At 38.5% G+C, this 25,868-nt stretch overlaps 1 protein-coding gene across 2 annotated transcripts in view; it reads left to right on the forward strand.

Annotated features, from left to right (window-relative positions):
• Positions 1-1,526: 1,526 nt before the first annotated feature.
• Positions 1,527-25,868, forward strand: part of MTDH (metadherin) — a 33,189-nt gene continuing 8,847 nt past the window's right edge. For both annotated transcript variants that reach the window (XM_033070159.1, XM_033070167.1), the window contains exons 1-10: positions 1,527-2,141; positions 7,934-8,038; positions 12,252-12,333; positions 12,725-12,904; positions 14,302-14,370; positions 16,721-16,972; positions 19,580-19,666; positions 20,930-21,028; positions 23,093-23,217; positions 23,772-23,891. In XM_033070159.1, coding sequence (XP_032926050.1) covers positions 1,737-2,141; positions 7,934-8,038; positions 12,252-12,333; positions 12,725-12,904; positions 14,302-14,370; positions 16,721-16,972; positions 19,580-19,666; positions 20,930-21,028; positions 23,093-23,217; positions 23,772-23,891 — 1,524 coding nt within the window. In that variant the 5' untranslated portion in view covers positions 1,527-1,736. The remainder of the gene's footprint in view (positions 2,142-7,933; positions 8,039-12,251; positions 12,334-12,724; positions 12,905-14,301; positions 14,371-16,720; positions 16,973-19,579; positions 19,667-20,929; positions 21,029-23,092; positions 23,218-23,771; positions 23,892-25,868) is intronic.

A 25,868-nucleotide genomic window follows, 5' to 3' on the forward strand; every position in this document is an offset into this window, starting at 1 on the left:
TTAAAACAAAACTACATGATCACTGCTCTGTCACCTCTATCTATATAGTGCAACATCTTAAACTTCTTAAAATACTTACAGAATACTTTATTTGGGATGTTAGGGTGGCTGAAATGTACAACTGGTTGAAACAACAACAAAAGTTAATATTTTCTGAAAAATTAAAACAGTCTATGCTAAAGCATCCCTGACTAACTGATATCCTTCTATGACAAGGTGACACACTATGTGGATGAGGGAAAGGCTGTGGATGTTGCCTACCTGGACTCTAGTAAAGCCTTTGTCACCGTCTCCCACAGAATTCTCCTGGCGAAGTTGGCTGCTGAGGATTTGGGTGAGTGCACTGTTTGCTGGAGGAAATACTGGCTCGATGTCAGGTCCAGAGATTGAGGGTGAATGGAACTAAGCCAGCTGGCAGCTGGTCACTAGTGGTGCTACTCAGGGACCAGTACAGTTCTCTTTAACATCTAATCAATGACCTCGACAAGGGGATCAAATTGACCCTCAGCAAGTTTGCAGATGACACCAAGTTGTGTGAGAGTGTTGATCTGCTGGAGGGTAAGAAGGCTCTGCAGAGGGATCTGGACGGGCCAGATCAATGGGCCGAGGACAATTTTAAGAGGTTCAATGAGACTGAATGCTGGGTCCTGCACTTGGGTCACAGCAAACCCATGCACACAGGCTTAGGGCACAGTGTCTGGAAAGCTGCCCAGCAGAAAAGGAACTGGGAGTAACTGAACATCAGCCAGTGTGTGCCCAGGTGGCCAAGACCAATGCCATCCTGGCCTGTACCAGAAATAGCTTTGTCAGCAGAACCTCAAAAATGACTGTCACCCTGCACTCAGCACTGGTGAGGCTGCACCTCAAATCCTGTGTCCCATTCTGGGCCCTTCAGAACAAGAAAGGTATTGAGGTGCTGGAGCATGTCCAGAGAAAAGCAACAGAGCTGGTGAAGGGACCGGAGCACAAGTCCTGTGAGGAGCGGCTGAACTGAGGATGTTTAGCTTGGGAAAAAAAATGAGGCTCGGGTGACTTTATCGCTCTCTGCAACTACCTGAAAAGAGGGTATAGCCAGGTGGGGGGCGGCCTCCTCTCCTAGGAAACCATCGACATGGCCAGAGGACACCACCCCAAGTTGTGCCGGGGGAGCTTCACTTTGGACATTAGGAGGAATTTCTTCACAGAAAGGGTCGTCAGACATTGGAATGGGCTGCCCACCCTGGAGGTGTTTAAGGAAAGACTGTACGTGGCACGTAGTGCCAAGGTCTAGTTGACAGGGTGGTGTTCGGTCATAGGCTGGATTTGATGATCTCAGAGGTCGTTTCCAACCCTCGGCCTCGGCCGCCCCCGCCGCTCCCGCTCCGTTCGCTGCCTGCCACGTCGAGATCGCTGCCGGCACCGCCCTTGGCTGGGCCGGGCCGGGCCGGGCGCGCCAGGCAGGAGGAGGCGGGAGGTGCCGCCCCCGCCCCGCGCGCGCCGCTGATGGCGGCGGGGCCGTGACGTCGCGCCGGGCGGAGGGCGGGGAGGAGGAAGAGGAGGAGACCCGGGCGGCCCCCAGGCTGAGGCTGCCGAGTCCCGCGGAGGCTCCGCTCACGTCCCGTCCCGTCCTACCCCCCACCCCCGGTGCCTCCGGCTCGGGCGGGCCGGCGCGGCTCTCCCGAGGCCGCGATGCGCTCGGCCTGAGCGCGCCCTCGCCGCCCCGCCCGGTTCGGGCCTCTGCGAAGCCGGGGACCGCGATGGCTGCGGGAAGCTGGCAGGAGGCGGCGGCCCGGTGGGCTGAGGAGGCGGCGGCCCGGGTGCGGGACTCCTTGTCGGGCGGGCTGGGGCTGCTGCGTGCCGAACTGGGCCTCGAACTGGGCCTCGACCCGCAGGCGCTGCCCACCTGGCTCGCCCTGGCGGTCCCGGCCGCGCTGGGGTTCGTGCTGCTGGGGCTGCTGCTGGCCGCGGCCTGCGGGGGCGGCCTCCGCAAGAAGCCGGCGCGGAGCGCGGCCGTGAGGAAGGGTGACGAGGCGGTCGGCGCGGGCCTGACGGCCGGCGGGGGCCAGGGCAAGGCGGCGGGCCCGGGCCCCGGGCAGCTGAACCTCAAAGGGGATGAGCAGAAGAAGCGAAACAGGAAGAAGCTGCCGGAGAAAGCGGCGCGGGTGAGAGGGGTGTGAGGGCCGGGAGGGCGGCGGGGATGAAAGGCGCTGTGACAGCGGCGGGGCCGGGCGGGCAGTGGCACCCGGCCGGGTCCCGGTGGGGAGGCGAGGGGTCGCGTCTGGCGAGCGGCCCGAGCGCGGCTGCCGCTGCCCAGGGCCTGCTGCCGATGGGAAGGATCTGGGTGCCACAGATTCCCCCCGAGCCGCCGTGCGATATTTGCCTGTGGAAGGAAGGGATGTGGGGTCCTGACTGCTCTGGTGCCGTCTCGTGTCGTCTGGGTTATTTGGTTGCTTTGAAAACCTGAAGGAGCAGCGCTGCCACATGTAAGCTACGTGTTATTAGTCCTGGGTAATGAGGACTAAAATGCTTACATTTTATTGTAAACAAAAATTATATGTAAGCTGCTACTGCTGCTATTATTCACTGAATAATAGGGTTAGCATCCAGTAGTAGAGACCTTAGCATGACTTAGAATTTCAAGCCAGGAGTTGTAGTATAGGTAGGTAAAGACTGTTGGAAGCACCATTCTAAGCCCTCTAAATGCTGTGATGATTCAAACTTGAGTAAGCTTTTTTGCATTGTATTTTCACTAGAACATGTTAGTGTCAGTGTTTCTGCGAGCGTGCCTCCATAGGAATATGTCTGATTTAGTTGTTACAGTAAGGATCATCTCCTTTAATAAGGAAATCTGTGTCTTAGCAGTCCCCTAAAAAGAGATAATTCCTGTAATTTATATTTTATAAAATCCTCAATATGTGGTGTGGGAACCTCCCATCTTTGACAGTATGCGTCCACTTAAGAGAAAATTAGTAGAATACAGAAATTGTCAACTGTCCTTTTTAAAGCTTACAGTTGTCACAGTTTTGGAACTTGAAGGGATTGCTTCTATAGCGTTTATGTTGTTAGGATGTTTGTAATCCTATTTATGTCCAAATGGATTATAGGAATGAAAGTGTAACAGATGTCCCTTGCCTATTACAACTGTGTCGTATAATTATATCTTGCTCTATAAAGTCTGAATTGTTTCCCTAATGACGAGAGAAAGGAGAGACAATGGATTTGTACCTTCATTTGAGTCTGTGGCAGCATTAAGATTTGAGAAGTTTGGGGAACTTTTTAATGAGACAGTAAGGCTAGAACATCTTAAACAGACAAAAAAAATTTCTGCATATGCCACCAATGTGTCTTTGAGCACTGAACTACTGAAATTGTTTCTGGAAGTTGCAAGAGACTGGATGCTGAGCACCGAGAAGAGGAAACATGATTCAGAATATTTCCACTGTAGCTAGGTTCTCCATTTTGGAGAAGGCATGCTAAAGATGTGATTTTTTTTGCCATCTTGAGAAGCAGATATTTCAGTGTTAAATAAATATGTTATGCTTTCTTGACAACAAAGACTAATCCTAGAAATTAAATCGATTTTGCTTGATTTATTTAGTGGAAACTCCAGTATGAAAACAAATAAAGTCTTGCAATGTCATTGCCTAATACATTAAAAAGTGCCTCCATAGAAGATAGTGTTGAGATAGATAGATATCACTGTTGACTTGACAATGCTTTCTAGTACAGGGCTTCATAAAAGCAAACTTCTGTAGTTTTATTTAAATCTAACTGGCATTTTTGTTGTTTATAAATAATCGTACTCTATTGAACTTGGTTTACATAGGTGTAGAATAAAGTTAAGGCAATGTAAAGCAAATCTTTTTGTAATCAAAAGAACAAAGTAGTTTTTAAGCTCATTCTGTGTAGTTAAGATTTCAAAAGCTATTTTTATAGTACTTTATGCTCATTATTTCCATGGTGAGATGAAAAAAAAATCTACCTTCCTGCAAAAGGAAAAGCACAAACTGAATCGTTAACTGTAGTGCAGATAAGTTTATACCAGTGACAAAGTTTAATAGGCCTGCCTTGTGCTCATGTTCCAAGATAAGTTTAGAGAAACCAATATTAGCATGTCCCAGTGTTTTCTGACTCGTGAAAAATTCTCAAAATAACATTGGAAAGTTAAAGATGAAACAAAAATTTTTACTGATTCCTGCCTGGTCATTTTCATCATGTGGTTTGTGTGCTGTGATGCTAATACTGAGGGCTGGGAGGGTAAAAGAGTAAGCCTATTACCAGTAGATTTACTACAGGGCTTGCTATGCCAGGGTCTAGATTTCCATTGCGGGCGTTTCAGAAAGCTTAGCGCAACTGGTCTGTGGCCTTAAGAACACACTACAGATGTCTAATTAAAAGCTGTAGGGTTACTTTAATACAGAATCACTGAGCTGACTGTATGGCAGGTGATGTGTAACACTCATAAGTCAGGATCAGAAATGTCCTTCACTGTAGCTTTTCTGAGGAAGAGTATTAATTGCGTTTTTCCTTGCATGTGGCTTCATTCAGTACCTGTATAAGTAGGGTACAACTTCATGGTCTTAGTAAAATTGGTTTCTTTGAGTAGCACTGCATTGACTGAATGCAGTAGTAACTGAGATTTTGTTTATTTACTTGCTGTGAACAGACTGAAAAAAAAAATGGAGCTGAAACTGTTTAGCATTCATTAACATTAAAATTTACAGAGCCAGTTCTGGCTTTCGCGGGCTGCTTGGAGCAAGGTGTATCATGCTGTCTTTACATCAGATTCTGTGCAGTAAACCTGAAGCTGCTTTTTATTTTATCATTTTTATTTTAACTCCTTGAAGAGACAGAGCTCTTTGACCATTAAGAATTTTTTTTTTCTGTCCATGAAACTTAATATTTAATTTTGATTCCTTCTGCTTCTGAATAATTACTGTACCTCTCCTACTTCAGCAGAAAAAGGTGAAGCTGTTTTTTACATGATTTCTGTGCAATCTGCCAAACACTACAGAAACCTGAGAGTGACCTTCTTCTGTGCTTTGCTACCACTTTAGGAAGCCATTCACACCATCTATTTGTAGGTGTGGAAAATACCAAATTGACTGTGTACTTCCTATTGTTTGTCATGCACCTGGAGAATAAATGCTACACACTCTAGTAAAAGTATTTGCATTTCATATTTGGTCTGCTTGAAAGAACTTTCTGGGCTATGGCTGTTCAGTGCTTATTTGCACTTAGATACTTTCAGTTCATACTCATGTGTTGGTTTGTGTGCGTGTTAGTGGTCAAATGGCAGAAATCGGGCTGTAGAATTCTTCAGGCCTCATAGAGAAACTTGCTTTGTTTCTTTCTGAAGAGAAGCTTACAGAAAGCATTGGTAAATAGATTATTTTATTGGCCAAAGATATTTTGGGCAGAGGTATCTTTGTAGCATGTAACTGAGGACTTTGGTTAATACAGTATTGTAAGATTGAGGTGATAGTAATTTCATTAATACTGTTTGAAGCATGAAACTGAGTTATCCTTTGCATTACCATGTTTAATGGGTAATTCTCATTTTGACAGTCTAGGCAAAACGATTTCTACATTTGGTATATCTTAACATCCTCATATGAATGTGTGTGGAAAAAGGTTTAAGTATTGGAATTTTAAGGTCCTCTGGCAAGAAAAGCATTCAGTAATCAGTACTGTTACTGGCAGCATTGCTTCTGTCTTGTTGCATCATGCCTGCCAGCTTTAAGATGAGGGTAAAAAAGATGGAAAATAATAAATTGCACCATTTTGAATTAATTAATTTTGTCAGTGGATGTTTAATATATTACACAGAAAGTTTTAAACTTTGGGCTGTGGTTGTCTTTTTTTTTAATCAAACATTTCTGAATACCATAGAAAAACTTTTTTCTTTCCCACTTCTGTTGCTTTCTTTGGTGTATCCAAAAATGGTCACATGGATTTTGGTTAAAATTCTATGATTCATCTGTGGACAGAAAATAAATGTGGAAAGCTTCCACTGAAAAGAAGGGTATTACAACTAAGGGATGTATTTCTCCCTGAATGTATCAAAGTGTAAGTTTTCAAACGTATTTCTAAAGGTTGTTGTTGACGTGATCAGATGATCAGACAGCATTTTGAACAGTCATGTGGATGAATTTTTCCAGAGGGTTTTTAATGGACATGAATTAGTTTATTAGTTCAGAGAAACAGCTGGAGTTTTTTAAAATTAAAGATTGAAACTTGTATTTACTGAATAGTTGAGAGAGATTAAGAAAGTAGTTTTCAATTTAAGGTGTATATGTAATAGCTAAGAAGAAAAGCAAGGAACAGAATTTTAGAAGTTAGTTGGCTGAAAACTTTTTTGATACACATGCAATACAAAAGGCATCAAATATGTTACCCGGCTTTACTGCTGAACATGCTCTGGAGAAAATAGAGAGGCACAAGAACTGAGTTTTGGTAATGAGTTGTTTTCAAGATTAAATATCCATTCTTTGATATCCTTGTGGAATATACCTATACCAATAAGGTGGACTTTGTTGAGAAGAACCTTTAAGAGAGAGAGAGTTCCTAGACACAGACTAGTAAAATATACTTTATTTTCAAAATGCTGAAGGAAATGTACTGCTTATTAGCTATGACAAGTCTAGTTTAAAGCTGGTTGTTGCAGGAGAAGAGGGGTTAGGTGACCTGATCTTTCAATTTCTATTTATAGTTACTTTGAAGAAGTTGGCATGCTTGCTAACTACAGTAAGCAATACTATGTTATGCACTGGCTAAATCATGCCAAGTGTGGTTTTTTAAACATTATACATTGTGGAAAGACTTAAATGCCTGTAACAGTTAAATTGAGGATCAGATCTATTTAAAGCAATAGGCCACAATAAGTTGTGATATGGCTTTTGTTTTCCTTGAAAGCAATTAGTTTTGTGTGATGCAGAGTTAAAATAGCTTTTGGGTTTTTAATAACAAAAAACTAACTAAAGGTAATAGAGCTTGAAATTTAAAGAATTGTAGGAATTAAAGCAACTTTGAATTCTGAGCATGAACCAGTGACTTTTATGGGGACTCTATCAATTACTGTTCTTAACAGTTGTTTCTCATGCAGTAAAATTAATGGCTGACAGTAGTATAATCTTTTCTGCAGTTAATCAGAGTAACTTCAGTCATAGCTTTTTGTTAGAAATAAATGACTTCTAAATTACTACATTTCTGTGTGGGGAATATGCAGGCTAAGGTGTATGCCTTTGCTGTCAAAGGTAGTATAAAGACTCATTTAATGATTGTCCAGAGTTTTAATTTTATATGTTGAATAATACATGCTAATTTTCTTTCCTTAATTGTGTGAGGGGAAATGGTAGACTAATGTAATGCCTGTAATCAAGTCTGTCTGAAAAGAACAATGGGGTGTCGTGCTTAGTCATGCTTCATGTTTGAGTCTAATTTCTGTTCTACTATGAAGTTTGACTTGTGAAGGAAGTGAGCTGGGAGGGATATGCATAGATAGAAATTGCAGATGTTAGGTCAATGTAGAAACTGCTTTTAAAAATTAGTCCTCTCACTGAACTGGTACAAAGTGGTAATTGTGTTAATTTAATTAGATAATTTATGGCACATACAACTGTAGCTGGTCTGAATCAGTTTTCAGATCAGCTGCAGGTAATTTTAAAAGCTGGTAAATTTCAGAAATTGACCTTTTGTTATGGAATTCCTGGCTTGAATAGGAGTGAGATGAAAGGAGAAGACCTGTTCTCTTTCCTTTTTCATTTCTGTGTTTTGTAAATACAGAATTGCCATAAATTCTTTGAACACAAATCTACAATTTGGTCTGCTGTATTCAATAACCTTACAAGCATTTTTACATCAACAAGTAATTGCATTTCAGTAATAGTGTAATTTGAGCTTTGCTTCTTCTGCTTTGTCTAATTTTTTTTATTTTTTACACTCATTTACACAGCCTAATGGACGGTCTTTCCTTGATGTGTCTGAAGATGAAGTAATCCAAACTGTCCGTAAAGACAATATAAAGCAACCTGTGGACACAGAAAAGAAAAATGAAAAGGTTAGTGATGGATACAAAGCAACAATGTTGAAGTTTGATGTGTATAATTTCAATAGCTAATAACTCTGGTTTTGGTTTGGAATCCTGTCACTTATATGAATGAAGAGGCAGATTTCTTACTATGAAGAGTACTGATCTAATTTGGAGTTGGAAAGAGCTAAAGAAGTATTTTCTTAACTTCTGAGACATGCCTTATCACAGAGTGTTTGTCAAGGAAACCCCACTCCCAGCCCCCCCACTAAACACTGATATCTCTGTTCATCATGTGACAGTGTTAAGCCTACAGAAATAAAGTTTGTTTCGTCTTGATGGCTTCTATGTGGATGCAGCATAATGATGGTATTGTTAAGTGCCTTGTAAATGGTCTACCAATTGAGGGACTACTATTCAAAGGATTAAAACCATGTGCCTGCTTATTTATTTTGCCAGATGTATCCATTAGTAATTAGAGTTCTTGATTTGTGATGATAGATGTGAGCTTTGAAGTCTGGTGTGAGCTTTTTGTTACGCAAATTGAACATCTACATTAAAATAAATTCTTAAACATTGATCGGCAATGTATAATCTAAAAGGTAACCATACTACAGGCAGTGTTACTTTTTGAACTGTGAGGACAACTCTTGTTTTATCATATATGCTGTCATTTATGGGCAACATGGTTATGCTTGGGCCTTTGGTAGTTTTTTTGCTTGGTTCTTTTGCTAACATTGTGCATGAAGTTTTCCCACTGTCATTGTTTTCTGACTTATTCCTTCAGTAAAATGCTTTTGTTATACTATACTGAGGAAAAATAAACGATTATACGTAAATAGTCAGAAACACTTTGTTGTGAGGGTGGTGAGGCACTGGAACAGGTTGCTCAGGGAAGTTGCAGATAATCCATCTCTGGAAGTGTTCAAGGCCAGGCTGGATGGGGCTTTGAGCAACCTGATCTAGTGAAAGGTGTCCTTGCCCATGGCTGGTGTTGGAACTAGATGATCTTTAAGGTCCCTTCCAACCCAAGCCATTCCATGATTGTTGTCATTTCTTTAGCTCATTCAAGCTTTAATAAGTGTACTTGATTATCCTCCAATAACTTCTTTTGTGGTTAGTAGTTTGACTAAAAGACTGACGGCAGCAAACTACTTTTAGTTTGCTGTAGAGCTTTAAATGTTTCCACCATTGGCAAATTGAGTGACTTTTCTGTGAAGCAGGATTGCCTTAAGGATCCGTGCTGTGTGACTCTTTCTCTTCCCCGTGTTTTGCATATCGGATTGACTTTGCTTCATTTTTTCTCAAGAACATAACACAGTTTAAACATGAATGAATAACTCTATTTGCAGATTTTCAAACAGATAAGGTGTTTAAATCCTAAACTCAAGTTTGTCTTAAAATTGCAAACACAGTGATCTGAATTTTAAAATGTGAAGCTGCAGCTCTAGGAAATGAGTAGCATTAAATGGATGTGAATGATGATTCAAATTGTGTTTTCATATCACTCTTTAGGGGCAAAGAGTGCTTGAGTCAGGAGAAAATTGTTACCCTTCAATTAAAAGCATACTTAAGAATTTCCTTTGAACTACTGGTAACTTGCAGGCTTCTAATTGTTTGGTAAGGCTTGTCAGGGCATCTGTAACATTTGTAACATCATAATCCTGCTGAGGTTGTAAGGGTCCTGTGTAAGCGTCTTTGTACCATCTTTGGAATGGATGGTATGAGACAATGGCTGTGATTGAAGCTGTATGTGCATGTGTGTACATATATGAATACATATAAGCTATGACCTGAAGAGCATTCTTGGTTTTTTGTTTCAATATATGCTTTCAGTGAAAATGACACATCCTTTGTGTTTCTGTATTTCTTGGCTGCTGCAGGGTTGTGAATTTCACGCGTGTTTTTCTGCTTTGTGGGAGGGAAAGCTTTGGATAATGTCTGGACTCTGGCTGTTCACAGGGTTTATGATTCTGCAATTAGTGACTTGCCACAGTACAGGGTTTTTTTGCTGCTTAGTGTAAGGGACTGTTACCTAAGAAGTGACTCTGTGGATAAGACTGTGAAGTTTAAATGCCATCATCCATTCAGTTTGCAAGCATATAACTGCTTTGTCTTGAATACTAGAAATAATTACTCAGCTAGGGATCAAGAAGAAAGGTTTATTTTTCTATTGTTCTTGCATGGGGCACAATGCATCTTAAAGACTCAAAAAATTTTGGCAGGCCTGCAGTATTCCTCATGTGCTCTTTGACTGTTGGCAGAGCCAACACTGGCGTCTTTGTGTGTTGCAGAAGGTGACACTTTGAATGCATGGACTTCTGCAGAATGACCGGCTGGCTTGCTCTGGCTTTAGCATCTCTTGCTGTTTCTGTCAGTTTGGTACTGAGATAGCAACTGGTACAGTACCAAGTTTAGCAGGTGGTGGGTTAACTGGGTTAAAAATGATAGTTCTGATTTTTCAGAACAGAGTAACACAATTTAAGAAAGCAAACACATTTTCAAGAATTACATTCTTGATCTTTTTTAAAAGTGTTTGTTAATCACAATATTCTTTTTCAGCTGTTAAACTTTGTTTTCCTGAAAAGTGTAAAATTTGATGGCCAAACTTCCATAGGAGCTAGTTATTTAAGGAGACTGAAGTTAGAATTTGGAAGAATGGTCATCTTGGACTGTTGTCTGGGAGACTTCTGAAGTAACTTCAGATGTTCTGTTAGTGCCAGAGGACAGTTGGGTAGTTGTAGCTTTGTGGATGGAAACTTTAGGATCCCAAGTTCCAGTCTCAGTGTAGCTGCAAATGGGACACAAAGGTACAAACTTGCTAATCTTCCTTTGTGGAGCTTGAAAAGGCAATTTATAACTAATTTTAATGCTAATTTTCACTTTCCTTTTAAATTCTTTCCTTAGAAGTTACTCTAGCAAATAATTTGATTTGTTCATATTTTTAAAACCAATTCTTTTCAGGTTGCTTTTGAAACCAGTCCTTCTCTTTTGGAGGCTTTTAAGAAGTTAGTTAGCTGGTGTTAAGGTAGTCTACTGGGCAAGTGAGAATTCAGTTTGAGTCCCTTAGTACATTAAACCAGGATTTAACTGTTCAAATCATTTCCCTAAATGTTATAGGTGTGGTGGTGCAGCATTGCATGTAAGCAGTGAGTTTTTAATCATCTCTGCTGCACTAGCAAGCTGTACTACTCTCAGTACCTGCGCTGAAGCTACAGATTACTTTCAGGACATGGTAGTTCTAAAGCATGTGAGCTGCATACCATTGTGGGGACCCATGGAATATCTGCAGCAGCTTGGTAACAATTCAGGTGTTACCAATTCTGTATTCTAGAGAGATTGTTAGACGCTTCTTGGACATTTAAGACTAGAAAACCTAATAGTGGGAACTCAGCTGGCAATGGCTAGTCTGACTCTGGCAAATGTATTCCAGAAAGGCATCCAGCATTCTTAGAATATTTCAGAGACAGTAAGTGATTAGTTCCCCTTATAACATTTGAGTGGATAACCGTATTTCTTTTTAAAGTCTTTTTTTTTTTTTCATTCATGTTTATTTGGTAGTTCTTACACCTTTCTGCACTAGGTTGAAAAGCTTTTCAGTACTGTATTTTCTTTCTACGAAGGTAGTCAAGTCATTTTACTCCAAGGCTTTCAGCAGTATATTTTCTCCCAATGTCTTGTGTTGCTTTTTTCTCAATACTGTCTTTTTAATGCTCTGTGTTGCTACCTATTGCACCAAAACTATTTGCAGAAGTAGTCATATCTGTTCCTATTTGTTTAGCTTAGCTCTTACATCCAAGAAGCCATAACTGATGAAACCTTGGGGGGAAAAAAAATTTGTAATGTATGCGGTCTAATCACAGCTTATGTTTTGAAGTAATTTCCATACTGGGATTTTTTTACCTTTTAAAGGAGTTACTGGCATTATTTATTTATCCATGTGTAACTTTATACATCTGGGCAAAACAAATTTTGACAGAGTGGGATCTGCTAAACAGCTCTTTACTCCTCTGTGACTGTGATGCTGCCAGCATAGCTTCTTCTACCTGGCTTTGTATTCTACAGCGTAAGTAATGTTCCCTCCACCTGCCATTTCTGTGCTGCATAAACTTTCACAGAGGGTTGTTCAGGAGAATCTGTTTTAAATTTATTTCTGTATTTTGGGTGGGGTCTGGGAATTCTGAATCACTATGCCAAGTGACCAGTAAGTAATTATTAAGATAATGTTTCATTTTTGTTATAGACAAAGAAAAAAAAGAAATCAAAGGGAGATTCCAAAACGGTTCAGGATACGTCTCGTCTAGATGGAAAGGAAATTGATGAAGGTACTGAACACAAACATACACAAAATGCAAGCCTTATGGCTTAAATGCTGTTTAAGATTTTCATAAAGCAACAAACTCGTAACTCACATATTACATATGGAAATCCAATCTTTGAAACAGCAGTTTTTAGTAACTTCAACTGATTTTTTAAATAATCTTATAAAAACTGAGGAGTTATGAATAGTAGGTGCTCATGTTATTAATGTTTTGCTCTGTGAAACCAGAGCCATATTATCACAGAAAAAACTTACCTTTGACCATTTTGTTAGTGTTTTCACACTAAGGTTAAAGCTGACTGGTTAAACTGCCCTCAGACTTCGGTTTGATGTGGTACAAGCTAAAAATCTTTCCTTTCTCTCTTAGTAATATTTTCATTTGGATGATGTTTTAGGAGCCTGGGAAACAAAAGTCAGTAACAGAGAGAAGCGTCAGCAACGTAAGCGAGACAAGGTGCTGAACGATGGTGGCTCAGGAGAACCAAATCTCCAGGGTACAGAAAACGCAGTTACTGTGTCCATTGAACAGCTGATGCCTACACCATCACTTCCAGTTGGTCTCAGAAAAAATAAAGGTATGATGCTTGATAAGTTTGTGTACGTGTCCTAGAAAGATGACTTTACTCAAATGCTCAAATAGTGACTCTTTTGAATGTGTGTTAGGTGTATTTGGAGGTGAAACTCTAGAGGAAATTATTTCAAACTGTGTGAAAATACTTTCTCATTGTGCAAAGCTGCTCCCACCTTTTCTTGCCATAGTTTTGGGGAAGCTCAAGAGAGTGTTTTAGAGCAAGTGGCTAAGACACTGACCTCCATCCACACTAGTGCACTGTCGGTTGTGTAGGCCTGTCCCTTCACTTGTGCTTTGACTCTGCCCTGTGTTTCCAGAAACTTCAGAAGCATCCTCAGCACTGCTGCAGGCAGCACCAACTCCTTAACTTTTTGGGTGCTTCCTTGTGGGAAGGTTATGCCCCTGAAATTCATATCATTCGCTGCTTAACATGTAGACATTTTTTCCAATGTAGATTTAGTGGCATCCTGTACTAAAGCTGTTTGTAATGGTAAGGCGCATGTAGCTGAGATTTAGTAGTCAGTTACTGTAGCTGAGGATTCAATAGATATGGCTGCTGCTGTTACAGACACAAAAGATTGCATGGGCTGGTTTAAAGTGTGTGTAGGCACAGGAATGCATATTTGGGTAAAACTGAGAAATAGGTGCTTTAATTAAATGAAACTTGATGATGTTCTAGCAAAGTGACAGAAGGACTGAGCCTAACAACTCTGGTACCTTGAAATAATTTCTTGAAGTTTGTATGCCTCAGCCTCCTGTTTCATTGCCACTCATTTGCACCTTGACTGAGTGCATAATTGTTGCCCTGAGGACTAGATCAGTTGTTTCCTGTTGCCTTTCTTTTCCTATCTGTTTATACAGACCTTCAAGAAATGGTAGTTCTAACCATCTCTATGCACTGTTGCTAATTATAACTACTGTAACCTCTCCAGTTAGAATCCTTTATGTACCATACTTTTTTGTATCTTATTTATCACCTTGTACAAGACTAATCCAAAAAGAATTCAGCTGTATCTGGTGTTTTCATGGTAAGGTAGAAGTTTAGAAATAGTTACAGATCTGAAATACTTAGAACCACTTTTTACTTGTAAATGACAACCTGTGTTTTAGATTTATGCTCTTCATAAAAGAGCTAAAGTAGCTAAAGTTCTTTGAAATCTTCAATTACTTGGTATATGGGTCTTAAGTCACTTTGAGTGTGTTCTGTCCACAACATAAACATGAATAATAAAAAACAGAGCATTTTAATTTTATCCCTAAATGTTCTGGAATTGTCTTAATTTACTGAGAGGTTCTAATATATTATTTTCTTAAAATATTAGTATTGAATTGTTAGAAGGTTTTTACAAGTGTTGCGGTTTAAAAAAGCTTCATCTAGCTTTGTTTCCTCTTCTTAATCAGGTGATGCACTTTTGAATGCACAGATTAACAGTTCTAAATCTGCAAAGGGGGACTCATCAATTCCACAAGGTAAAAAATTTTCATTATTGGGCATCCTAAGTAATTACAGAAGTATTTTACAGAAGTGAAAACAGCAACTTTTGGTGCAGGATTTTAAGTTACTGACACAGAACTTTATTGTACATCTGGCTCTTTTGGCTATGCAAATGTTACATTTCTAGGTTGCAGCTATTTCTTTAGAAGTTGAAAACAGTCTGTTACAAGTAGAAATACAATTCAGAATTTTCGGAGAGATTACCTATTGTAAAAATTTTCATGTACAGAACAGTGGCATCTAATTTTAACCTCTGAGAAATAATTTATGCTAGCTTTTCACTTATTTGTGGTAATTAATTATTTGCTCAAAGAAAACCCTTATAACTGCAAAGGGCTTACAAGTCCTTGATTGAAACCTTGTTTCAGGTTGAATATACAAGTTACTCAGTTCTTTAAATTTTCCTTTGAGATACAAAAATACATTCATTTTGAAAGTTTTTACATATGTATGCATCTTTATGAAAAGAATATACTTGACACTTAAAATATTTGGCTAGTGAATCTTAGTTTTCTAGTAATGGATACTGCTGTAATAATACTTGAAGTGAATTCGTTTGATGTAATAAAATCAAGGTTGTTGTTATCTACATATAGCCAACATTAGCTGTGTTGCTTTAATCAAAACTAGCTAGTGTAAACAAGCAAGTCAACAAGTGAGTTATTAAAAGCACTGATCCAGAAAGTGAATCCCTTTCTGCTTGTTTTTGAGAGCTTTACTTCACATGCAAACCTCTTGTACCATGGTACAAGAGCTGCTTAATGGGAGGACAGGAGGCAATAATCAGGTTTCAGCAGGGGAAATTCTGATAGGTCATGAGGAAAAAAGCTCTTAATGAGATAGTTCAGAGCATCTCTGGGCAATCAGCCTTTATGGTTTCCAGAACTTCAATAACATAGTATAATTTTGAAGTTAGCTGTGCATTGAACAGAAGGTGGGACTAGGTGACTTCGGGAGATTATTTTCAATCTTCAGTTTTCTGTGATTCAGTGAAAAGAGTGTAGTATAATAAACAGAAGAATCAAACTCCTGCTTCAGGACCTCTGCTGTCTTTGTAAAGTTGCAAAAAGGTTTTTCTACTGACTGCAGTTAGGTTTCTGTCTTTTCAGTATTCTTTTGTTGCCTTTCCCATATTACACTGGGAGGACGTTGACTGACAGAAGCAATGCTAGTGCTGTAGAGAAAGGGCAGTGGTTTTTGTACAGCAGTGGTGACCTTACAGATGTCTGTGTTTGGAATTGATTTGTCTGAGAAAATCTAGGCATATCTCACCTCATTAATTCTATGTCAGCAAGGCCAGCTTGAATTGGGCATGTTCATGCTGCCTGAGTTAGGAGTTCATTTGTAAAATAAAATGTTTGGTCTGTATTTTTTGTTAGCATAAGATACTGACCAAACTTGATACTGATGTGAGGGTTTGGCTTACTGTTTAAGTGTTACATTTGTTATGTGCAAATATTTCTTAATTGTATGTAGAAGAGCAGTTTGTTTTTGTGTATACGAAAAGAGAAATATATACTTTTTGATATACAAAGCACTTTGAGAAAGGTTTGTGATATATAGGAAGTGAGGCTGGGTGCACTAGCCCTTATATTTTATAGGGACATAGGTTTTAAAAACTTCTGTTATCTTTGTCTCAGTGTACTGCTGACTTCTCAAAGTATACATTAAACTTGCAGTGGCTAGTAATTTCTCATCAGGGTAATATGTAACAGACTGTTGCAGTGTTGTGGTCTTTTACTTTAGTGTAACAAAATATGTTACAAATTGAGTGTTACTGTGACTTTACTCTCTTACTGTGAGGGACTCTATGGTCAGTATGATATGTGCTGTTTGTAAATACTGTGTAATATTTGGGAAGTATTTTCTCATTCTTGGTAAATTCATCTACATCCTGCTTGGAGAACTACTGCATGCAGTTATGAAACAGAAAATACTCTGTTTAGTGCATGGGCTTTTCCACAAGTCATCTCCATACTCTCTAAGAGAAATTAGGTGACAGTGTTAAAAGTACCATCCCCACCTCTTTTTTCTAATCCAGAGGCACCCACTAGTACATCAGCTCTATAAAGGAAGGGATGAGGAAGGAGAGTGCAGTTGGTGCTGTTTTTTCCTCCCTCCTCAAGTTAGTAAGCAGATGGTGCATATCATCTGAACTGGAAAATCAGCTGAGACAGAGCAGCAGCCCTGTCTGTATCACACTGGGGTAGCAAAGCTGCTGTTCATTTGGGGGTTTTTTAATAAGTGAATGTGCATGTAAGGGATATTTTAATTCTTCATCCAGTTCTTATTTTAAATAATCCTTTTGTAATTGTCGCATTTAAGTTTCTCCAGGATTGAGTGAAAGCCATACAGTAAATGGAGGAAGCTGGAATGAGAAGTCTGTAAAAATCTCGTCACAGATTGGTGTAGGGGAGGAGAAATGGACATCTGTTCCTTCGACTGCAGCTGGGAAGAGGAAGACTGAAACATTGGCTTGGGGCCAAGACACTGGAGATGCTAATGGAAATGGAAAGGATTGGGGTGTAAGCCTGGTGGGCAGGCCATGGAAAGAGCGTTCTTTGTTCAATCCTATTGGTAAGCAGTTTCCAAGAACTTGCTTCACTTAAGCACTTTTACATAAATGTATTTTTTAGTAGTGGATCTCTGAAATGTTTTTGTTTATATCTTGATGGGGTCTAGTGAAATGTTAACTGCGCAATTTCTGTTTACTCCAATTTCTGATGGCTTAGTATCTATGTCTCTGTACAATTAAACTGAGTTTTTTATCTGACATAAAATTATTTGTGTGAAGGAATACAATATTGTATATCACTTTCGTAAAGTTCTGAAGATGATTACTAAGTCATTTTGAGGAGTAATTTCTTTTAAATAGTGTCTTAAAACCCAGGTTGTAAGTCTATTCTCTTTGTCCAACATGATCAAATCAACTGTGTATATAGTTTTGGCAGGTGTTTTTTTAGACCCCAGGCATAACATTGTTCAGCTCTTGTGACACTTAGTGTTAGAGTGTTTTTCTCATTAGAAATTGTTTTTTAGTGCTTAGTACAATTTTCTGCCTTTTTTGCTTGTACTGTCCATAGTAATAATGGCGAAGAGATTTTTTTTTTTTATTTCTCTCTGGGCAACAATCATCAGTTCATTAGTAAATGCTGTAACATGGCCCTTCTCATGGTTCAGTCCAAAGAAGCCTCATCTCTTCTAGAAAGCAGTGTTACTTTGTAGTCAACAGTTACTTCAGTCTTGTTGAATCTTAACCCCAGCCAGCAACCAAGCCACATCCAGCCACTCATTCACTCCCCTACCAGCAGGTTGGGGAAGACAATTGGAAGGAGAAAAGCTGGAAAACTCATGGGTTGACATAAGGTCAGTTTAATAGGGAAAGCAAAACCCCTGCATGTAAACAAAGCAAGGAAATAATTCTCTATTTCTCATGGGCTGGCGGGTGTTCAGCCATCTCCAGAAGAGCAGGACTCCATCACATGTAATAGTGACTTGTGAAGACAAACATCATAACTCCAAATGTCCCTCCCTTCCTCCTTCTTCCCCCAACTTTATATACTGAACATGATGCCACATGATAAGGAATGTACCTTTGGCTAGTTGGGGTCACCTGTCCAGGCTGTCTCTTCCAACTTCTTGTTGGGAAGACAAGCCCCAACTGCCTCACTGCCAGCAATATGAGAAGTGGAAAAGGCTTTGGCTCTGTGTGAGCACTGTTCACCAGCATCCCTATATTACCAACCCTATTTTCAACGCAAATCCAAAACACAGCCCTACCCCAACCATAATCTGCAGAAGTCTAGACCACCTTTTACTTTTCTGGCGTATTTTGAAATGGAGTTCCTGAGGCTAGATCTGGTACACCTTTGGAAGCTTTACCATTGCCAAGCAGAAGTAAAGGGCTTTTCTCATGTTCTGGCTAGATGTGTTGTGTTGTGCTGTGTATTGTAATAAGGCAGTTCATAGTGACTGACCAGCTTTTTGTTGGTTTTGTTACTGAGAATGCATTGTGTCTACCAAGCTGATTTGCTTCTGGTAAAATAAATAATTTTGTAGGTGAAGGAGAGCAGTGAAAGTCTTCCATGATGACTTGATTAGTCATGATGACTTTCAACACTGTCTCTCACAGTATTGTATCCAAACTAGAAAGGGTGCAAAATTGGTCAGGCCCAAGGTAGTGGTCAGTAATGAGGCTGGTAGCTGGTGACAAGGGGGATGTCACAGGCCAGTACTTAGAACTGTCCTGTTTATCATCTTAGTAAATGACCTGGAGGAGGCAACCATGTCGTTCACATCCAGTTTCCAGATTATACCAAATTCAAATGCAGGGCAAGAATCAGTTGGAACAGTCCAGATCAGGAATCCCATCCAGAAGAACCTGAACCTGATGGGAGTAATGGGCCAACAGGAACCTGAGGAAGTTCAGTGAGGACAAATGTCAGGTGCTGAATCTGGTTGGAAGCAACCCTGGCTGGATATTGACTACCTGAATTGCAGCTTTGTGGATAAGTGGTCTTGTTGGACACGAAGTTGGACATGAGTCAGCTGTTGATCCTAGCAGCAAAGGACACCAACAGTATACTAGAATGCATTAACAGAGGAGTCTAAATTGGGGGGATGGTAACTGTCTGCTTTTTGGACAACATCTGGAATACCTGTCCAGTTTTTACCTCTTCTCCCCCAGTTAACTAACTGTAATTCTAAGTAAAAACCACCTGTAGTCTTTACTGGCTATTTCTGCTTATTTACTGCCTTACATATAACCATCGAGTATGCCTTCATTTTTAAGCAGTATCTCCTATTTGTGAAAAATTGTTCTGAATTTTGTTCCATTCTTTAACACATATATATATATAATATACTCCAAGCTGTGTTCCATCTAGGTGTGCTTTTCAGAACTTCATGATTGCAGTAGTGGGAGGAATAATAGTTTGGGGCTCAAAAAATAATTGACTTCTCTTTCATGTGAAGTTTATATATAGAAAAGGCTGTAAAGGGAAGATGATCTTGGAAAGCTTGAAAATTGTTTCAAGCTGTGTGTTCATAAAGTAACATTTCTATCAGCACTGATTAATGCCCTCAGTTGGGTGAAATGTCATCATGGCTGGACTAGCCAATGTTTTTCTGATACGATTCATAATTAAGTAGCTAAATTTTGAACATTCTCCCCTTCCCCCACAGCTGCTTGGAATGTGGATGCACGGATTAATACCTCTGAACAGAATTCTACTTCTTTCTCCTCATTTGGATTAACTCCTGCAGTTTCTGGTATGTGTGCCTTTCCAAAGATTTTTCCACTCTCTTCTATTCCACCAGGTGGAGTAGAGTTTGCCAAGTGTTACTAATATGCGTTTTCTGATTTTTTTCTTTGAAAACAGTACTGCAAAGAGGTGGAAGACACTTAAAAAGCTATTTTATTATGCTGAAATTATGCAGTAAAGTAGCTGTTTTAAGTTGATAATCAAAAGCTAGATCAATCACAGAATATTAGTAAGAAGGTTGAAATTAGAGGGGGTTGCAATGAGGTGATCTTTAAGGTATGTTTTAACCCAAATCATTCTATGATTCTGTGATTTCTTGTTTAACTTTCTTGTTTGTGTATACAAGCCTAAATAATGGGCATAAGAAATTGCTAGTGTTATGATGTCTCAGATCTGAAGATTTCTTTCTAGGAAAGCCCATTTAGTAAAGTAGGATAGCACACTGAGCTAAGATTCAGCTGCAATACCACCATTTCAACTTTGAGAGAAATATGAAAAGGTGAAGTATGTTAGTTTTCTTTGGTGCACCTTGGCCAGCAATGTTGTAATGCAAAGTGACCACAAAAGAAATGAGAACATGTTCATGTTTCTGTCATCTGGGGTGTCTCTTGCAGAGGTCTATGTAAAATAGAAACCTGGATTCTATTCAAAGTGAATTTCAGAAGTTTCGTCATACAGTAAAATATTAATTTATTTCATTATTGCAATTAGTTTTTGTTTTACTTTTTTATGAAATGGTTTTGTTTATTTTTTGAAAACAATTGGGTTTGATGTGTAACACTTCGTTATTGTGACTGGTGTTGACCTTACTGTCCTGCTGCTTTTATGTTCTTCAAACCTTTGCTTTAAATGAGAATTTAATTCTTAGTAATGTATAATTTGTTTGATCTGCAGTGTGATTAATGAAGTTTTGTTCTAGTGATCTTTTCTTTTAAGCTTCTCTCTGTATGAGATCTTATTAATACAGGGTAACAGTTTTATTACCCATAAAATTTCATTGTGTTTTTCAGTTTGAGGAGACTGCTTTTACTCACCCTTATCTCTTTTCATGTTCTTCTCATGACTTTGTCTTCCTTCTTCAACTTCCTTGTTTTCTGAATATACTTCATGCACAAGAACCTACTAATTTTCCTGTCTTCTTCAGTCCTTAATCTGATGTGTTTCTTTGAGCCTTTTGTCTTCCTTTCCTACTTTGATTGGACTTCCGCCCCCAAGAAAACTTCAGGAAGCTTGTTAACTCACAAGTACAATTTTATTGATTCTCTTTCAGGTTCCAACAGTGAATCGGTTTCTCAGGCTGGTACTTCAGATTTTCAGTGGGATTTAAGTCATGCTCAACCCCCTGTTGATGACGAATGGTCTGGGTTAAGTATGTTCCTCTAAAATGTTCATTAACAGTGTGCTAATTACTGTTACAGTGTAGTTTTTTATATTAGTGACTTGTATTAGACAGTGGTAGGTATCTGAGGAAAAACCTGGAATGCTTGAGTTCTGTAAGTTAATGGACAGTTGGAAAGTATTAGAAGTATTTTGGTAAATTCTGATAGGAAGTGGTTAATTTTTAGGAAAAATACTTGAATATTCAAACTCAAAAGTGAGAGAGCTCGTGCATTTTAAGGTAGGAAAATCTTTATAATAACAGTCTTGCTGCAGGTGATGAGAAAAATCTATTGCAAGTCTGCGAAGTATGTATTTAGTACTAGAAAGAATTTGAGTCAGTTTGTTTCTACATGTTTGTACCTTGCAGGAGAGTTAAGGTGACATCATACTCTTGTATTTAATCTAACTTGCTTTCTCATTTGGCAAACATCAGGAAGATCTTATATATATAGGAAGCATATTCAGGATAGAAATAACTGAAATTACTTGGGAGTTGTAGTAAAATTAGCATTCACTCGTCACTTTCTCCTCGCTGTTTATGAAAAAACATAGTGCATCTCATTTGGCATTGTCCTGAAGAATTGTTCCAGAAGCTGACAAAAGCCTTGCATGTTACCTTCCCTCTAAGAACAACTTATTGCAGTTAAATGACTGGAAAAGTGGAATAGATTAATGCAGTCCTGAACTCCACTGCCATTGGTATGATTGCTCTGTTACCAGATGATTTTGAAGCTTATAATTTGTGTTTTATCTAGTTTAAGGATAAAGAAAGCACATTTCATTTAATCATTTGAAAGTCATCAGTTTTATATTTTATCAAAAACATAATTTATTCACATCTGAGTGTAGAATGTTTATGGCTGAAGCTTCTGTTAATAGAATTGCATCAAAGTTGTCAAGTAAGAGTATACTAACAGAAGTGGGCGAATGTGAGGTTAGGCCAAAGTGATACACAGATACACCCTACTGCTTTATCAGGATCAGGACAAGAAAATCAACTGTATGTACAAATATTGCTAGTTTTTATCATTACTAAGAATGGATTTCTTTTCTTAAGCAATTACTGAGAGGGCAGTAGATAAACTGAAACATGTTGAGTAATATTTTTCTTTTTCAAATCAGTAAATTTTAGCATCTGAAGTAGGTGTCATTAAGATAATGTTTTTATTAGGAAAGTTTCTAACTTCTAAATAATCTCACTAATCTTAAGATACTAGTGTGTTTTTTGGCTTCATAATGTTTGACAGTAAATTTAATTTGCTATATTACTGCTTTTTATTTTGACTTTATTTTTAGTTGTTTAAATTGAATCCCACCATAGTTGGCAGATCAAATTTGCCTGTTCTTCAGTTTGGTATTGAGTAGGGGGAGAAATAGTTGTGATATTAATATAAATGTGAAATGAAAATACAATCTTTTACAACTTGTTCTGTTTTAAAATGGACTTGCTTCAACTTTCTACTAAACAGACAGTCTAAGGCTTAGTTCTTCCTTTCTGATACTTTTAATTTTTATATAACTGACCCTTTAAACCTATCATTCCGTCATAAATGAATAATAATGAAATAAAGTATTGACTTAAGAGTCCTCGAAAAGATTATTAAAAAAATCAGTGTTATAAGTCATCAGTAGGATTTACGGCTTCAGATATATCACTTGTAAAGGAATCTTACTCTAAGGTAAAGTTGATCGGTGTTGCAGTTCATCCTAATTTTTTTGCAAGCTAGAAAGAAAATACATAGAAAAGCTTAAGATAGAGAAAAACTCTTAAATTTGTTCCTCTTCACATAGTGTAGAAAAATACCTTGAAGCAACTGCATCTAGCCAGCTGCTGCTGTGATTAGGCTCTGTAAAATCAGTCATACTCATTACTTTAAAAAGTCCTCCACTTATTGATAAAGTCTTTACCTTTTTTCAGAAATACAGGAAATGACTATTTATATAGTGATATCCAGAAGTAGATATATGTGTAGGGATTTTTTAATTTTTAAACTGGAAATGACCACATGTAGAGTAAGGCAATATTCCTGAAAAAACCTTTTCATCCTTGTAGATGGACTTTCTTCAGCTGATCCAAGCTCTGACTGGAATGCACCAGCAGAAGAGTGGGGAAACTGGGTGGATGAAGAAAAAGTTGCTTCTGTTCCTCAGCGTGAAGAGAGATCTGATACTCAGAAGGTAAAAGGTGATATTTTCTTAGCTCCAAGACTTTGTCCTTACCACTGCCATTTCTTAAAGTAACTTGAAGGGTAATGGTAAAGGTAATCTCTTACCAGGGTTACACTGGTAAGAATAGCATGACTGTGTTTGCTGTGTACACAGAATAGGAAAACACTGAATGTTATTGAGAAGAGAGAAATCACTTAGCCCCATGTTAAATCTTTCTATCTTGCCATAATTATAAGGACTACATTACCAGTATAGACTGGGAGGGTTTAGATCTGTTTTTATAAATACTTCTTGACAATATTTAATTCTCAGTATGAAAAACAGCATTTCCATGCCTTTAGTGCCTGGTGGTCTGTTGCCTTTTCTATTCCCAACTCCTCTACCTGTATTACCAGATAGCATATAAAGAATGTGGGTCTTTCCAGAATGAGCTGAACAGATGAGAATGTGTTCATTTCCACTAGTATATCCAGTTCCTTATAGCTATTAATTTATGTTTTGTCTATAGAAGATATGTTTCATTGTCATTTTAAATGCTAAATACCTTCTGTTCACATACGAAGATTTCAGATAATGAAAGAGAAAAAGCAGAGCCAATTCTTCAGAGTTCTACAAGTGGCAAATCCAAGAAAAAGAAGAAGAAAAAGAAGAAGCAGGGTGAAGAAGCTAACTCTCCTGCACAGGTAAAATCTGGATGGTTTAAAAGGCAATTGCAAGGAATTCACAAAATTACCTTATCTTTGGAAATTAGTATTTTGAACAAAAATTATTTTGGGGAAATTAATTTCTTTATGGAATTGAAGTGTCTACAATTGTTTTTCAAGACTTAAAGTAGTTCTTCTTTTACTATTATTTCCTTAATTTGTTGTATTCACAAGTTGACTGTGGGATAATTTGTAGTTTTGCTGGATTTATGAAAAGCGCAACATGGGAAGTATTTATCCTGAATTACTTATTTTCTATCAAATCTGGATTCTGTACTGTAGGGATACTTCCATGTGGAATTGTTCTCTGCCTGAGAAGCCTTTTCCTCATGTCCTTTGAATGACAGTTGCTTTGGTGAATATAGCTAGTTAGAATGAACAGTACTGAAGTTTTCTCTTAAGCTGTCTTCAAGTACAGTTTTGTGAGAATATAATGGGGTTTTTTGAAGTACTGTTTTAATTTGATTTATGTGAAATGGTAAGTGCCAATGCTTCAGACTCGGTGGAGCAACTCTGTGAGTCAGATTTCAATGAGGGAAAGAATATTTTCAAACTGAAGATGGTTGGAGTTTTTGTGTTACTTAAATAGCTTTTGAAGACTTTCATTTAAGCAGATTTGTAAAAATAGCAAAAGCAGATTGCACGTCACGTGGCAATTGAATCATGTTTGAATAGATGAAACAAGTACTTTGCTAGTGGGAGTAAATTTTTAATAGCTTATGGTCAGAATGCATCCTACTTGTGTTTGTTGTGACAGCCATTCGTAGTTTACGTTCTTTACAAAATGACCAATGTTAAGTGGAATCTGACTAGATGAATTAGAGAGGGAAAGCAAAAATTTCAGTTATACTTGCTTTGGCTTTGCTCTTATGGTTACCACATACTCACTTTATTAAAATTTCTAAAACATTAAATTCCTGTCACATAAAATTTTATTTTCAAGTTGGCTATGTGGATGTGGAGCTTGTGTTGATTTCCCGTGTTACTTTTGAGGCAAATTCAGTCTGGGAGCACTAGGGCTGCACCTTTTTTTTTAATGGAAATCTGTTCTGGTCTCTGCTATGACTAAGTGTAAGTCAAGATGAATAGGTTAGGGTTAACAGGTGTTTGTGAGTGTCCTACATCAATCTTAAGGTGAGTGAGGGCATTCTGAATTTTTTCCCACTTCTTGTGAGCTGTCTTTCAAATTGTGTCAAGTAGAGTCCTACTTTCTATATTGATATAATCAGATTTGTTATTCTACTCATTGTTCTCCAACCATTCCAGTTTTTGTTACGTTTTCTTTCAGTCCATCAGTCTATGAAGTCATCATTTTACAGATAAGAACTTACCTGTATTAAATTTTTATGTAGAATTGGGAATTTTGCTTGATAGGAGCAGATTGAACTGCTTAATACATCACAGAAACCAGTTTAGTAACTTCACTTGCCAGTCCTACTTCAAACCCATTTAAAATTTGTATATTTATCCTCTGAAAATGGAATGTGTTCATTGAAACATCTTCATCTTTCTCACTGAGTATTCTTAAATATTCACACTTGCTTGTTGACTTCAGTGTTTTTCAAGGCAGTAGAAGCTAACTGAAGAGCTTGGAGTAAGCCAGTATGTGTTCCTTCCTGTCAGGAATCAACATTAGGCTGTGACTGCATTTTCATAAAGAAATAAGTGAATGAACAGTGTTTCCAGTTTAAGCTCAGAGACCTCTCCACAACCACAGGATTCTTCTAGTGCCACTAACAAGAGTAACCACTCTAATTCCACATTTTAAATTAAAACTTTCCACTTTAGATTGTCTAAGGAGTAAAGGATAAGACTCTTGGATACTTAGGACATATTTTCAATTTCTTTACAGGCCTTACGGCAAGCTAAACTGGGTTGCAAAAATATTGAAATGTAATAAGGATAGAAAACTATACAGCTTGCATTTTAGAACTTGTAACAAAGCAACCAAGAGCA

Source organism: Catharus ustulatus, chromosome 1, assembly GCF_009819885.2.
Source record: "Catharus ustulatus isolate bCatUst1 chromosome 1, bCatUst1.pri.v2, whole genome shotgun sequence".
Classification (NCBI taxonomy): domain Eukaryota; kingdom Metazoa; phylum Chordata; class Aves; order Passeriformes; family Turdidae; genus Catharus; species Catharus ustulatus.